Consider the following 16,618-nt stretch of genomic DNA (forward strand, 5'->3'; position numbering starts at 1 on the left):
CTAAGCTCTGGAGCAATTGCACTTGTAGAGGCAGCTGCGCTTTGCAAAGTGCACAGTCTATATACCTTTAGTAAATCAACCTCACAATATTGATGGACATCTGTAACAATAATTGTAATGAAGGAGTGTAGATCCTCCATGAACATCATACAAAAACTGGTATAAATTTCATCAGATAGTACAAAACACTAGTTAACCCTAAACCAAGTTTTCTAGCAGGACATTCACTTGCTAGTAATTGATTGGTAATTCAGGATCTGTAAGTATTGTCTGCATTTGCTGTTTAATGATCAGCTACCAAGGAAACATTTTATTTATTTCAGAATTTTTTGTGTTTAAGGCAATGTATACAAATAACCAGACCATCATTACCGAGGTCCTCATCTTGGGATTCCAAAGCTCCAAAGAAACCAGCATTGTGCTTTTCATTTTTCTCCTCATTGTTTATGTTTTGACACTTTTTGGAAACCTCTTGATCATCCTACTGGTCTACTACAATAAAATCCTTCACACTCCAATGTACTTCTTCCTCACCCAGCTCTCCTTATCGGACATTATGCTAACCACAGATATTGCCCCATACATGCTGCATAAGTTACTCCATGAGGATAGAACAATGTCTTTCACAGGCTGCATTTTCCAGCAATATATTTTTAATGTAGCGGAATCTACTGAGTGTCTTCTTCTGACAGTGATGTCTTACGACCGATATTTGGCCATCTGTAGCCCTTTGCATTACAGTTCTAGAATGAATGAGTGGTTCTGCATAAAGCTTACAATCACTTCCTGGCTGTTTGGCATTTGTTCCATGATGATTGTTGCAATTACAATATCTCGTCTTGATTTTTGTGGACCGAATGTGATTGACCATTTCTTCTGCGATGTGTCACCAGTGTTAAAACTTTCTTGTTCGGATACATTTTGGGTTGAGTTAGACACAATATTGAATAGTGTGCCTTTACTGTTCTTACCATTCTTAATTATCATAATCTCATACACATGTATTATTTTTACCATCTTGAAAATCCCCTCCAGCACTGGAAAACAGAAAGCTTTCTCCACCTGCAGCTCTCACTTGATAGTGGTTTGTATATTTTTTGTAACACTAATTGTTATTTATGACCTTCCAACAAGTGGACAGTCATTGACTATACGCAAATTAGTATCGCTGATCTATACAGTGGTAACACCACTAATGAATCCAATTATATACAGCTTGAGGAACAAAGACATAAAGATTGCTTTTGCTAAGTTAAGAAGCAATTTTGTTATTTTTTAGCAGATGTTTTGGTTTAAGGCAATACTATCTATTAGCTAACTAAGAAGATTATACTGAAGGCTTTTGAAGAATGCTGACCTCTTTTTCAGGTGATTCCTGACTAAATTTACAGGAGACATGACCATGGACTTCATACTTCATTTAACTTTGATCTTGATCGCCAATCTTCAAAAAGCCTGATAGATTATGGCCCTGATTGACTAAGACTCTTTTGATAGTATGTAGACATCCATTCATATCCTTACAGTATTTAGTATGGGCATGCGATAATCAGGGGTTTGCATGCACAGTATACAGTGTAGATATGGTAAATAATGATTAATAAATTGACCAAAATGTGATAATCCCTTAATTTGATTCATCAAGAGATTCCACAAAATCAAGCTTTGCAGTGAATTGAATTAGAGTCGATATGCGGTAAATTTTGATGGTGAGTTGTGGCTGTCGTAGGGTTGTTGGGAGAACTGGCACAGTTGTGGACCTTTGCCAACTAATAAAGTCATTGCTTTATCTTTTACTTATGATTAAACAACAATATAAATTGACTATAAGTTAATTAAACAAAATGCTATAATGTAACAAAATGCTATTGGTGATTCCTGGACCCCTGGAGCGTCTTGTTGGACAATATGGAGAGATATTTATTCTCCATGTTCAGTGAGGTATTTGAGAGTATGGATCACAGTCAAACTTAGAAGGTGTTGCAAAAGGTAGAAATAAATGCCTTTTGTAATCAAGGATGTGCTGCTTGTGCAGATTATTAAGTACATTTTATAATATGTAAAATATTTTTGTGCGGGAGGTCTTACATGCCAACTGTCCAGAACTGATGCCTAAAAGCCTCCCCTTTTGACCAAGAAGACAGGTTCTTGGCATTTTCTTTTTCCTTGGTTCTTGCATTGAGCGAATAAATGGCAAGAACTGGTTTTAACTACTTAAAGTGATTGTAAAGTCTCATTTGAAAAAAAAAATAATAATAAACATGTTATAGTTACCTCCTCTGTGCAGTTGGTTTTTCACAGAGCAGCCTGGATCCTCCTCTTCTCGTTTCTGCTCCTGGTCCCTCCCTCCTATTGAGTGCCGCCACAGCAAGCAGCTTGCTATGGGGGCACCCGAGCCGAGCTGCAGCTCTGTGATGGTTATGTTTGAAAGAACCACTGAGGATGGGGGGGGGGGGGGTTGGACCAAAACCAAGTGGGCAGGACTGTTCACCCCTTATTTACTAGGGAATCACAGAATGCCTATTATGATTTGGAAACTACAGATTCACAGGATTATGGAAAAGTCATGTAGGGAATCCTGGCGCAACTAGTTGTTACCTTGATGGTACAATCACAGTAGGTAAGCAGCTGGGTCTTCCAAGTTAAGAGACCTCCACAATTGCAGATGAGGGGAGAAAAAAGGGGGGGGGAGGGAGGGGGAGGGAGGGGGATAGGGGCAGAAAGGAAGGGCGTTAGGGAGGGTCGGGGTGGAGTAAAGGCAGGGAAGGGGGGACATGGCAAGAAATCAGATTCATCTACTAAGAGAAACAAGGGGAGCAATTCCAAAATTGTCAAAAAGTATCAAGTATGCTGCACTTAAGTTTGTCTAGAGTATAGATAATACAGAAGACACTTTCAAGACAGGGAGACCTGACAGAAGTTAGTCATGGGCATAGTATATGGAGAATGAAGGTAGGACTAAGGTCAGTTAGGGCAGAGAGCAGGAGACTGTGGCAGAGAAGCAGTTCCATTTTTGGAGGAACCTTTGTTGGTTTTGCTGTGGGTTGATAGACAGGCCAGTTATTTCCCTTTTCAAAAGAGCATGTAGATCCGCAGTTAGTTCAGCAAGTGAAAGGGGGGGAGTGTCTATCCAGTGCCTCAGTATGACCCTGTGGGCGGTCATAAGGCAGGTAATCACCCATTGCTTGTGGTGTAGCAGGACCATTTTCGACCACTGTGGCAGTGGTAGTGCAACCGAGTCTAGATAGCCAAACAGCAGAAGGTAGATGTCCTTGGGAAGCATGAGGCCAGTAATCCTAGTTATGTATCTTAAAAGTTTGTCCTAAAAAGAGGAGATTGGAGATGTTGTACTGATTAATGATGTACCCATTGAACCAGGGGGCAGGCTGTTTTTTCCTTATTTCAGTAGCAATGAGGATTTGTTAAAGCAAGTCTATAAAAATAATGATGAATAAGGATGATCGAACGGTTCGGGTCGACCATCGGTTCGACCCCACCATTGGATGTTCGATATTCGGCCGAATACCGAACTTTTTGCGGCAAAAGTTCGGTATTCGGCTACCAGAACCGCCCAAAATGCACTGGGACAGGAACTGGGCTTTAAAACCCCGTGATTGGCCCAGAAACGTCTGCAAAAGCCAATGAGGGGGCAGGAGTCTCCTAGGAACGTGATTGGAGTGACTACGGGGACCAGAGGCCAATCAGGAGTGAATACGCCCCACACTATATAAGATGGCCCCGCCTAACCCCTAGCACAGTTATCCAGATCCTGTTGAAGAGAGTTGAAGCAGTTCTGTCTGACTCCTGCTTGCTACACTACATTTCCTATATATCGAGTGGTTCTAAAGCTCCATATAGCAGAATTGTATTTAGCTTACAGCCAGTGTAGATAGATACAGCGATTGTGCTGGTTCTTAGAGTTACAAAAAAAAAAAAAAAAACTTAAGGGACAGTGTCAGTCTTCTGCTGTATGGAGCTTTCTATTTAGTGGAAAGGGATATCTAGTGTAGTTAGGGAACTTTGTACTACATTAGTTAGATTTGAAAATTGAGTTTCTGTAGGGAAAGTGTGAGGGTTCTGTTTAGTGAGCACGTGGCACAGTGCTGCTCTATCACAGCAGGTGTACGTGCTTGCTAGGCAGCAAAATACAGTGACAACTTAACGCCTGTTGTTCAAAGCGTTAGGTGCACTGTACAAAAGCCTTTGCAACTGTGCGTGACACGCAACTGCTGTGCTGTATCCAGCGACAACTGTGGGTCGCATAGCAGTGTGCGTTTTTCACCGCACACAGTTGCCAACGCATCAGTGACAACCTAACGCCTGTTGTTCAAAGTGTTAGGTCCACTGTGCAAAAGCCTTTGCAACTGTGCGTGACATATCTGCTGTGCTGTATCCAGCGACAACTGTGGGTCGCATAGCAGTGTGCGTTTTTCACCGCACACAGTTGCCAACGCATCAGTGACAACCTAACGCCTGTTGTTCAAAGCGTTAGGTCCACTGTGCAAAAGGCTTTGCTACTGTGCGTGACACATCTGCTGTGCTGTATCCAGCGACAACTGTGGGTCGCATAGCAGTGTGCATTTTTCACCGCACACAGTTGCCAATGCATCAGTGAGAAATATGCCTGGTAGACCAAGAAAAGGCATACGTGGCCCTGCTGCGGAAAGGGGCACAGCTTCTAGGGTGTCTAGAGGCCGGGGTGGACGTGGTGGTCAGTCCTCAGCCAGGCCACCATTTGGATTGTTCTCCGGCAGTGGCCAAGCTATACGTCCACAGTATGTACAGGAGGTGGTGGACTATATGACCAAACCCTCATCATCGGCATCATCTGCAACTACAGTGACCCAGGCAGAGAAAAGTGGTCAGTCTTCTGCAGTTGTCAGAACAAATACAGATGAGTCCATGTCCACCTCATGTCCTCCCTTAGACCCAACTTCAGACACGGCAGAGGAGTCAGCTGAGCTGTTTGACCACAGTGTCGGCCATCTACTCCAGCCTGATGCTCAGTCCTTTATGGAGTCTGATGTTGGGTCTGAGTTTGAGGAGGAGGCAGAGCAAACAAGAGGGGAGAGCAGACGGCCGCTCCATCTAAGGCCGCACCTGTTGTCTCCCGGGCCAGGCCTGATGCTCAGTCTTTGATGGAGTCAGATGTTGGGTCTGAGTTTGAGGAGGAGGCAGAGCAAACAAGAGGGGAGAGCAGACGGCCAGCTCCATCTAAGGCCGCACCTGTTGTCTCCCGGGCCAGGCCTGATGCTCAGTCTTTGATGGAGTCAGATGTTGGGTCTGAGGTTGAGGAGGAGGCAGAGCAAGCAAGAGGGGAGAGCAGACGGCCCGCTCCATCTAAGGCCGCACCTGTTGTCTCCCAGGCCAGGCCTGATGCTCAGTCTTTGATGGAATCAGATGTTGGGTCTGAGGTTGAGGAGGAGGCAGAGCAAACAAGAGGGGAGAGCAGACGGCCTACTCCATCTAAGGTCGCACCTGTTGTCTCCCGGGCCACTATACACACCTCATCTTGCTGGGCCTTTTTTGAGACATCCCATGCAGACAAAACAGTTTCGATCTGCAAGATTTGTAAGAAGGGTATAAAACGTGGCAAAAATGTCAACCACCTGGGTACAAGCTGCCTAAACAGGCATTTGACAACCCACCACTCGGCCCGTTGGCAGGAGCATTTAAAGAACCCACAAAAGGGCCAAAGATCGGTCAGTCGGCCTCCTAGTTCTCCTCGCGCTCCTCCTCATGCTCCACCTGCACATCTGTCTGTTCCTGGCCCTGCTATAGTCACTCGTCACCTGTTGGCAGCCTCCACTGGCAGGGATGATGATATAGCAGGCAGTGTCGCATCTACCTCCAGCACACCACCAGCTGTAACATCTAGACGCCAAATTTCGATTCCACACATGCTGGAACGAAAAAAAAATGTATACTCCCCGCCACCCACATGCCCAGCGTCTAAACAGTAGTTTGGCTAAACTACTGGCTCTGCAACTATTACCATTTAACCTGGTAGAGTCTGCTCCCTTCCGTGACTTCGCAAAATGTGCAGTTCCACAGTGGCAGGTGCCAAGTCAGCATTACTTTTCCCGTAAGGCCCTGCCATCCCTATACCAACATGTGGAAGGCAATGTAGTGTCGTCCCTGGCCAAGTCAGTCAGCCGTAAGATACACTTGACGGCTGACACTTGGTCAAGCAAACATGGGCAGGGACGGTACATTTCTGTCACTGCTCACTGGGTGACACTGCTTGCCAGCGGAAGGGATTGTAGCCAGGGCTCGGTGCTGCAGCCAGTGTTGCCCCTACGTCTGCAAACAGCTGGTGGTGTCGCTGATCCGGGTAGATCGATCACTTCTACCCCCTCCTGCTCCTCCTCCTCTACCTCCTCCATGCCCTCCTCTGCAGAATGGTCCTTTGAATATGATGAGGTACCACGTAAACGTTCAAAGGGCTATTTTATGTCTCAGGCCAAAAGGTGTCACGCAGTGCTGCAGCTTGTGTGTCTAGGGGACAGGCAGCACACTGCCCCTCAGATTCTTGGGGCTCTGCAGGCACAGGCCCAGAGGTGGTTGACACCACGCCAGCTGCAGCCAGGGATGGTGGTTACTGATAATGGGTCAAACCTCCTGGCCGCCCTTCGTCAGGGAAAGTTAACCCATGTGCCATGCCCGGCGCATGTCCTGAATCTCGTGGTACAGCGGTTTTTGAACTCATACCCGGGAATGCAGGATGTGCTAAGGATGGCAAGAAGGGTGTGCAGTCACTTCAGGCGGTCGTACAGTGCCACTGCACGTTTGGCCGAAGTGCAGCGCGAGTTTCACCTGCCGGTACACCGCCTCATCTGTGACATGCCCACCCGCTGGAACTCCACCTTGGCTATGCTGCAGCGCCTGTACACGCAGCAGAGGGCCCTTAATGAATACCTATGCGAGTACGGCACCAGCACTGGCTCTGCGCACCTGGGCTTCTTTTCACCACGGCAGTGGCTTTTGATTAAGGATGCATGCGCTGTCCTCTCGCCATTTGAGGAGGCCACAAGGATGGTCAGCCGGGACAGCGCATGCATCAGTGACACCCTACCGGTACTGTTTTTGTTGGAGCACACTCTGCGTGGCATTATGGACAGGGCACTGGAGGCAGAGCAGCAGGAGGAAGAGGAGGACTTCCTTGCCTCTCAACGCCCCCTTTATCCTGAGAATCCTGACCCCATTATGCCTAGCTCCCAGAGGCCCGAGCAGGATCCAGGGGTGGAAGAGGAGGAGGAGGACGGTTCTGCGGGAACTTTTGCAGGGTTTGAGGAGGAGGAGGAGGAAGACATGCGGCAATCTGCAAGGCCTAGTTTGACTCCCTCGGGACACTTTGGAGTAGTACGTGGCTGGGAGGAGGAGGAGCCCGTTGAAGATAATGTCGTTATGAGTGACCCCGAGGAGTCAGCTTCTCAGGCCTTCGCTAATTTGCGACGCATGGGAAACATCATGCTTCAGAGCCTGCGAAAGGACCCCAGAATCAAGGCCATTAAAGAGACTAACCACTATTGGTTGGCCATCCTACTTGACCCCCGGTACAAGTGTAAAGTCTCGGAGCTTTTCCCATCCACCCAGAGAGTCCACAGGATCAAATCCCTTGAGGACAGTCTCAAGAGGAATCTGGTGAACATGTTCCCCGACTCCCGTAGGGTGCAGGGGCGGGCACAACCTACCATGGATTCTACTGGTGGTCACGAGAGGAGCGTTGGAGAAGGCGTGCGGTTGACGGATGCCTTTCGGTCTTTTTTTAGTCCTCACCGCCCAGGCCTCTCAGCTGCCACATCGCATCGACAGCGTCTGCATCACATGGTGGACGATTACGTGAGGGCACAAAGTGACACAGAGGGCTTTTCATGTGACGAATCCGATCCACTGGCATACTGGGTCTTACGATTAGACCACTGGCCAGAACTGGCCCAGTATGCCATGGAGTTGTTGGCCTGCCCTGCTTCCAGTGTCCTATCGGAACGGGCATTCAACGCAGCAGGAGGATTCGTCACAGACCACCAATCGAGACTCTCCACCGACTCAGTCGACCGTTTGACATTCATTAAAATGAATCAGTCGTGGATATCAAGCTTTGATGCACCTGATGCAGACCTTGTAGACTAGGCTATCATTGTGATGTGGCAGTTGAGCCTCAGTTTAAGCCTGGACCATAGTGCCACCCTCAAACCCTCCTCTCATTCTCTTTACGTTCACAGAACCTCATTTTGGTTATAACAAAAACTACAATGTTTGCGCACCTGTTCCACAGGTGCACACCTTTACAATTTTTGGGCCACCTTCAACACCAGCTCTTTGGGGTTAAGGTGGGGAGGCTATGCTAAAACAAAAACTACAATGTTTGTGCACCTGTTCCACAGGGGCACACCTTTACAATTTTTGGGCCTCCTTCAACACCAGCTCTTTGGGGTTAAGGTGGGGAGGCTATGCTAAAACAAAAACTACAATGTTTGCGCACCTGTTCCACAGGTGCACACCTTTACAATTTTTGGGCCTCCTTCAACACCAGCTCTTTGGGGTTAAGGTGGGGAGGCTATGCTAAACAAAAACTACCATGTTTGCGAACCTGTTCCACAGGTGCACACCTTTACAATTTTTGGGCCTCCTTCAAAGCCAGCTCTTTGGGGTTATGGTGGGGAGGCTCCGCCAACACCAAAACTACCATGTTTGCGCACCTGTTCCACATGTGCACACCTTCATAATTTTTACGCCTTCTTCAACACCAGCTCTTTGGGCTTACAGTGGTATGGCTCCGCCAACACCCAAACAACAATTTTTGCGCACCTGTCACACAGATGCATATCATTGTAATTTTTTTCCTTACAAAGGCAATTATTGCCTTCATTACCAGCACTTTCATAGGGATATGGTGTCAAGGCATCGTCCGCACCACCAAATGCCCAATTTTTAAGCATCCTTTACTTCTATTCAAAGTCAAGAGACAACAGTATTCATCCAAAACATCTCTAATCTTGTTCACTGTGCACTACATTGTGGCCCCTAACCCTAACCCTCAATGTATCCGTGCATATATGTCTGTTTCTTGTGAGAATTCAAGTTAAAGTGCACCAAACACCATTTTACATGAAATAAAGTGCAATTACATACATCTTTGGACTTCTTGAAACATTTGGTAATAATAGCCCCATTGTGGAAATACACCCGTTAATTATATGCACATTTAAAGAGACAGCACCTTTTTCCAAAAAAAACTCTAATCTTGTTCCCAGTGCACTGCATTATGTCCCCATCATACACATTGGCTGTGCCGTTGATTAGGAGCAAAAGAAAGGTGCGGTTAAGCAAAAAAGTCATTTTTGAAGGTTTGGTATGCTGTAATTCTGGTTCTGGACATGCTACAGAGCTGAAACTTCACAGGTACACCTTTTAGACCCCCCAGACACTAAATCCAAAGAAATATCTTTTTTTTTTTTTTTTTTTTAATTTTTTCAATAATTGGCTCTCTATCAAAAACGACAATTTTTAAGAACTTTTTTTTGTGTGATTAATAGTCCCTGGGGCATGACCCAGAACCCTAGGCACTTTTTAGGGGCATTTATTGGGTTTTAGGGCTTAAAAATTGTGTTTTTTGATTCCAGAAGTTCGAGTCCCATTGATTTCAATGGGGTTCTGAAATCCGAACCGAACTTTCGGGAAGTTCGGGTGTTCTGGTCGAACCGAACTTTTCAAAAGTTCGATCATCCCTAATGATGAAATGATTGAACAATTGGTGGTCCCTAAACCTTACAGAAAGGTGGTACTGGAACTCGCCCATGGAAACCTGCTAGGTGGTCATTTAGGTGTTGATAAAACTACTGAAAAAGTAGTAAGCAGGTTTTACTGGTGTCAAGAATGGGTTCATCTGCTGGTGGTACTGTGGCTCCCAGATCTGTAGGTTGTAGTTTTGGTGTCCACCAGCAGGTGTCTCTTGGAGGATATTTACACTGAAAAACTACAAAACGGGGGTGCGCATGCTCACACGCCGAAAACCAATAGGAGAGCAAAATACCTTACACAATGGTTTTGATAAATAATAGGAGTCAAACATGTGTTGTGTTATATATACCTGTAGGATGGGGTACATAGGTATTAGAGATATAATAAATTCCCAATATTTAGAAGAATGGAGATAAATATTCAAAGGTAAGGCAATATGGCTGGCTAATTACTGTGGTATGGTGCCATGCATCCAAGCCACTTGTTTGTCTCATTTAAAAGATATATAAAAATTCAATCCTGAGAAGTTCATGATTGGTAATAAAATTACAAGCTCTTATAGGTGACAGTACCTCTCTACCTTTCTCCTGCAAAATATCAATATCTGGCTTGTTAGATGTAATAGTAAAGTGCTGGCTCTAGTGTGCAAAAAACTACTGTGAGTATTGACTATAATAAAGTGCTGATAAATAGTGAAAAACTCAATATGTACTTGTCACAGTGCTTAAACAGTGCAATAAATAAATAATGTGTATAATACCTTAAAGTGCTGACAAAAATGCTAAACTTGTTGTGTATACAAATGTCCCAATAAAGTTTACTTATATGAAATAAATTAAGTTCATATGTAAATAACATACACTATACAATAAATACATTAATTTGAAAGAAATTAAATAAATTCATTAAATATAATAGTGCTTCAATAGTGAACTGTGATCCAAAATAAGTTCATGATATAAGTGTAGAAGTTGATTTTCTTTGATCAGGTGCTCCAGTGGATAATAGGTGATAATTAATACCTCTTACCAGATTTTACTAGGTCACACAGACCTCAATTGCCTTTGATCCTGATTATATGGGTGGATCAGACCATTAAGACTCCTTCATTCCTCACTATTGGTTTGTGTAATATCATAAAATGATTTAGAGATGATAGGAAAATAGAATTCTCCTTCTCCTCACCCCTCCTTTTATTTTCTCTTATTGATGTGTTTTGAGCCCAAATGCAGGGAGACAAATGTGAAGCCAAAATATAGTGTAATACTGTATTTATTAAGATTTAAAAAAACACTTAAAAATTGGCTGCTTACATTTTGTTGTGCCCACCTGGCACAGGGCAATGCGCATTGGTTGCTACTGGGATCGAGGGCACTGGATATGTGTTATCCTAATGCTCACTGTTAAGGTTTTCTGTTTCCCTTGTAGCATGGCAGCGGTCTCAAGTCTGAGTGTCAAAAATGTCACTTAGGGGTCCGATCTGTCTGCCGCAAGGTCGCAGTCCCGCTAAAAATCGCTGATCGCTGCCATCACAAGTAAAAAAAAAAACAATAAAAATTACATAAATCTTTCCTGTAGTTAGTAGACGCAATAACTTTTGCGCAAAGCAATCAAAATCAGCTTATTGCATTTTTTTTTTTTTTTACCAAAAATATGTAGCAGAAAACAAATTGGCCTAAAATGTTAAAAAATTTAGATTTTTTAATTTTTTTTTTGGGGGGGGGGATGTCCTATAGCAGAATGTGAATTTTTTTTTTTTTTTTTTTCAAAATTGTCACTTTTTTTTTGTTTATAGCGCAAAAAATAAAAATTGCAGAGGTGATCAAATACCACCAAAAGAAAGCTCTATTTATGGTAAAAAAAAAGACGTAAATTTTTTTTGTGTACAGTGTTGCACAACCGTGCAATTGTCCATTAAAATAACGCAGTGCCAAATCGCAAGATAGGGCCTGGTCAGGAAGGGGGCAAATCCTTCCGGTCTTAAAGTGGTTAAAGAAATTTTTCATTATTATTATTTCACTTTAAGCATCAGTAAATCACTGCTCATTTAAAAAGGATCTTTTCTACAAACATTTTTTTCATTGATACATATATACAGTACATTTCCCCCAGGGCAGTACCCGAACCCCCAAACCCTTTGTGTGCCCAATAACTTGCAAATAAGCACTTAAAATGGGTACTTTTGTTTTTTTTGTCCAGTCCCATAGACTAATAAGGTTCTTTGTACAGCTCCAAACTTTTGCGATTTTCCAAAGTTCTGGCACAAACTGAACAGATGGCCATTTTGCCCATCTCTAGCAACAACTAAAAAAAAAAAAAAAAAAAGGAATGTTGCTTCTGTATGTAAGCCAATAAATTATGTAACATTACAAGAACATATTACACACACATTGATTTATTGTGATGCCAAAATATGGTGTCAATGATGCTGTCCAGGAGAATCCTCCTGTTCTGTCACATCACATATAACTTAAAGGAATTTTCCAAGCATGTAATTTGGAGATTTTGTGTTTCTTCCAGATCAAACTTGAAGTTGCAAAAATGCCCTCTGCTAGCTGAACAATGTCTCTTACATTTCTTTCTACTTTGGTACATGTCCCTCCTAGCAAAACCCAGCTTCTTATGACCTTTCTTTGCAAATACCTTTTCTAACCTTGAAAATGGAAGGAATCGATTTTAAAGATTCCCAAAAGTTAACAATTTCTGGAATTTGTGATGAGTTTGATAAATTTCCCATGAATTAAAGTTCTTGCCAATAAAAGCGTTCACTGGAAAGAAGAAGATAAATGGGGCCATAAGGCCACAAAGAAAAAACAAAGAATCCGGAGACTGAAACCCCAAAAGAGCTGGAATCTAAATGAATGGCCTCAGAGGCAGGAGAGGTAAGTATATACCAAATCTTTTTTTTTTTTTTTTCAAATCATTTTTAATAATTTTCTTCACAGTTACAAAAGAAAAAAAGAAAAATCAGTTTTCCAAATATTACAAAATCATAATTTCTCCCCTTATCTCCCCCTCTGCTTATCTCCCCAGTTCCCTTAAATTTATCCCATTCCAGAATTGCAGTCCTACTTCTCCTTTCTTAAGTATATTAGCATGTCCCACTCTTTAGTCACTCCCCTAATCTTTCCATAGATCTATGGAATCTCTTTTTTTTTTTTAAAGTCAATCCATTTTCTCCACGTATTTGAAAAGCAGTCTACTTGTTCTTTGTCTCTACTGCGCAAGTATTCCATATCTAATATGTATTCTACTCTGCCACACCATTCCCTTATGGCAGGGGCTTCTGTTTCAAGCCATTTTTTGGGATAGTCCCCTTCGCTGCATTAAGCAGGTTTGGGACTAAGGAATTTCTGTAATGTTTTAAAGATCTATTTGTTCTATGAAATAGACATATCCAGGTGTCACCCGTCATAATATCACCGGTAATTTTATTGACAAGTTGTTGTATCTTTAACCAATACTCCCGGATATTGGGACATTCCCACCAGACATGAATCCTTGTGCCCACCATCTGATAGCCCCGCCACCAACACAGATTTGACTTCACTGGCTGACAGCTGTATGCTATAACCGGTGTTATATACCATCTCGAGAGACACTTATAATTCATCTCAATGGGGTTTATGTCTCTAGCAGTGCAGTGTGCGGCTCTCAACACAATTCTCTCCTCATGCTCATTCAAACCAAACCCTTATTCTCTTTCCCAACTTTCCATAAATGTAAGTTTCCTCATTCCCACCAGATCAGTTAATGTCTTATATATCTGAGACAAACCATGTCTTATTTTTGTTGACAGATTACAGAGTTTTCCACAAGGTTCAATTCTTTTTCTGATCTGATGGGTTGGGCAAAAACCTACAAAGTTTTTTAAATGGATTTTAACTCCAATTATTTAGTGCCAACCTGTCCATTGTGTTTAATTTGTGAAATTATCTAATTTTTCTAAATCAGAGGTGCGTATCAATCATGAAGATCTTAATCAATATGCACAAGCAGCGCTATGACCATAGTAAAACTTAGTCCAAATAAATAAATAAATATCTCTAAAATCACATGTATCACACATAAAATAGAGACAAAGTCCAATCATGGAAAAGTCAGTCACAAACAGAGTTCTTGCACGGTCCCAGTGAGGGGTGTATCTCCGGTATGGAACATAAGTTGTCACTGTGTCTATGTGCCCTTTTTTTACTCCCTCCCAAGCACTACGTCTATGAGGATATCACAGCCGTGAGTAGGGCTCTCAGAGCTTGAATATCTGGATGGTCTGGACGTGATTATATTATCCTTACAGGCTCATATTGCAGAGGGATCTGGTAAGCGTGTATACTTTGGGTGTTTTACACGTGGTGAGGTGGAGGGACACAGTGACAACTTATGTTCCATACCGGAGATACACCGCTCACTGGGACCCTGCAAGAACTCTGTTTGTGACTGACTTTTCCATGATTGGACTTTGTCTCTGTTTTATGTGTGATACATGTGATTTTAGAGATATTTATTTATTTATTTATTTGGACTAAGTTTTACTTTGGTCATAGCGCTACTTGTGCATATTGATTAAGATCTTCATGATTGATACGCACCTCTGATTTATTTTTTGAGTTGTTTTAGGCGGCAGCTGTTTGAGTTTAATTGTTTGTGTGACATTGCAAACCACCTATTGGTAGTGCAGAGCGCTGGGTGATTGAGTTTTAAGCGTAGCTTGGTTCTCAGTCCTTTTATAGATCTAATTTTTCTATTATGTGTTATTTCTTTTAGTCACAAATCCCCTATCCCACCACCAAACTTTATCTCTATTTTGTATTAAAAATGTTGTGCTAGAGAGTTGTATTTCCCCCCGGGCGGGCGGTCGGCCTGTATAGCATATCCCAAGTCTTATATACAGCTCTCGTTATTTAATGTGTATCTTTGTGTATTTCCCTTTACTTTGGTGGGGTCCGAATGTTCGTATCCAATTGTGCTTGATTCAACGTGATTTCCAACATGACCCATCTTTTTTCAGAGTTTTTTTTTTTCCATTCTATCATCACTGGTGCTGTGTGGTATATTTTAATGTCAGGTGCTGCTAGTCTCCCCCTGTGTCTTATTTCTGTTTCAAACAATTTATTGAAGATAACAAATGTATTACAGCGTTTAACATGCAGTAAAGAGTTACAGAGATGCAACCATTAACTTACAGGGTACAGAGAGCAAAGTAAAAACATCAGTCGTAACCTCATGACAACCTCGGTAGGTGTTAACAAAGGCCGTGAACAAACGTGGGATCTGGGGATAGAGAGAAACAGATGGAGCTCGCCTCCCGGGCACCCCATAGAGGGAACTAGCTGTGCCCGGGGGGAGAGGGGTGGTCAACAAGCACTCGCCAAATAGCGAGGCAACTTCATGAGGGTAATCAGATCCTGGAGGGGGGAAGCAAGGTACAAACAGGGCTGTCTTGGGCTGGGACCTAGACAGCTGGAACCTGAGGTTTCGAGTAGCGGGCAGGGGGGAACATAGCTCTCTGTCAACATATAGTAAAATACAAAATTATGCAGCGCTAGCAACAATAAAATATAACAAGTATAATTTTTTATAAGGTGATAAAAAAGTGATAAAAAAACGTTCCGTCCTGTCCGCAACCAGAAAGGATGTATTTCCGGTTGCGGACAGGACGGAACGTCACTTCCAGTCAGGAACTTCCTGCTCGTGGAACGCACGCCGAGAGCTGCGAACACGAGTTGATGTGTATATGCCCTAAACTTTTATTGGTTTGTAAGTATTGACTTGGCTTTATGATAGAATTAAACCAGTTCTGACTTACTTCACCATGTATGGCCTCTTTTCTATCTAATGGTGGAAGCGGGAGCGGACCCATTTATGTCTATGGAGAAATTTCTTTGAGAGATTGGAACCAACAAGGGCTACTGTGCAATAACTCATAAGGCTTCTATTTATTGGCGATTTGGTGAGTGGGGAACCGAGAGGGGCACCTGTCACCTTTGGAGCACTTTATGTATTTGGCACTTCAGCACTTTATCTTTGGATCACGTCTAAGGACTATATTTTTATAATAATTTATTGGATCACGTCCAAGGACTATAATTTATTCACACTGTATTTTTATGGATTTATTACAAGATTTCTAGCACTTGAGCACTTTTTTTATCACTTTTTTATCACCTTATAAAAAATTATACTTGTTATATTTTATTGTTGCTAGCGCTGCATAATTTTGTATTTTACTGTTTTACCTAAGATTAACTTAGTGTGGCAGCAGCTGCATATTATTTGATCACCTTTATATCACAATATATTTGACTACATATTTATTTAGGAGTGCGGGTTTAAATTAGTTTATTTATCTCTGTCAACATATAACCAGTGGTTGAACAATAGTGGATGAACCAGAAAAGAACATTGTCGTATAACAATAGATAGCAGTAATGAAAAAGAGAGGTGGGGGGGAGGAGGGGAATACAGCAGGAGAGGAGACAGGAGGGTGGGAGAAAGAGGGGGCGTGGGGGGAGGACAAGTCGCCGGAGGGGGAGCCAGAAATAAGTGGAGTGTTCCGTGCAAAGCTTTGGTAGCCGATTAAGGTAGCAACAGGGGTACGTCAAAGTTGGGGGGCAGGTAATGGGTTACCCAGGGGTGCCAAAGTTTATCAAACTTCTCCACCTTATCAGTTAAGATCGCTTCTATTTTGGCATGGATCATCGCGTTGGTGACTCTATGCTTAAGTTCTGGCAAAGGCAAGTTAGGTGTTTTCCACGCTTTCGCTATAGTTTGTTTGGCTGCCGTGGTGACCTGCAGGAATAGCTTATGTCTAAATTTAGAAACATTGTCTGGTTTCAGGTTCAATAGAGCTAGGGAGGGATCCGGGGAGAGGGGC

General features: G+C 43.0%; 1 protein-coding gene across 1 annotated transcript; it reads left to right on the forward strand.

The window, feature by feature from the left end:
* Nucleotides 1-343: 343 nt before the first annotated feature.
* On the forward strand, nucleotides 344-1,279 carry LOC309552966 (olfactory receptor 10A7-like; the record flags this gene model as incomplete). Its single annotated transcript, XM_082253872.1, has 1 exon — nucleotides 344-1,279. The coding sequence occupies one exon, from the start codon at nucleotides 344-346 to the stop codon at nucleotides 1,277-1,279; it is 936 nt and encodes a 311-aa protein (XP_082109998.1).
* Nucleotides 1,280-16,618: the final 15,339 nt, after the last annotated feature.

This window comes from Pelophylax lessonae (genome assembly GCF_965119305.1).
Source record: "Pelophylax lessonae genome assembly, chromosome: 4".
In the NCBI taxonomy this organism is placed as follows: Eukaryota; Metazoa; Chordata; class Amphibia; order Anura; family Ranidae; genus Pelophylax; species Pelophylax lessonae.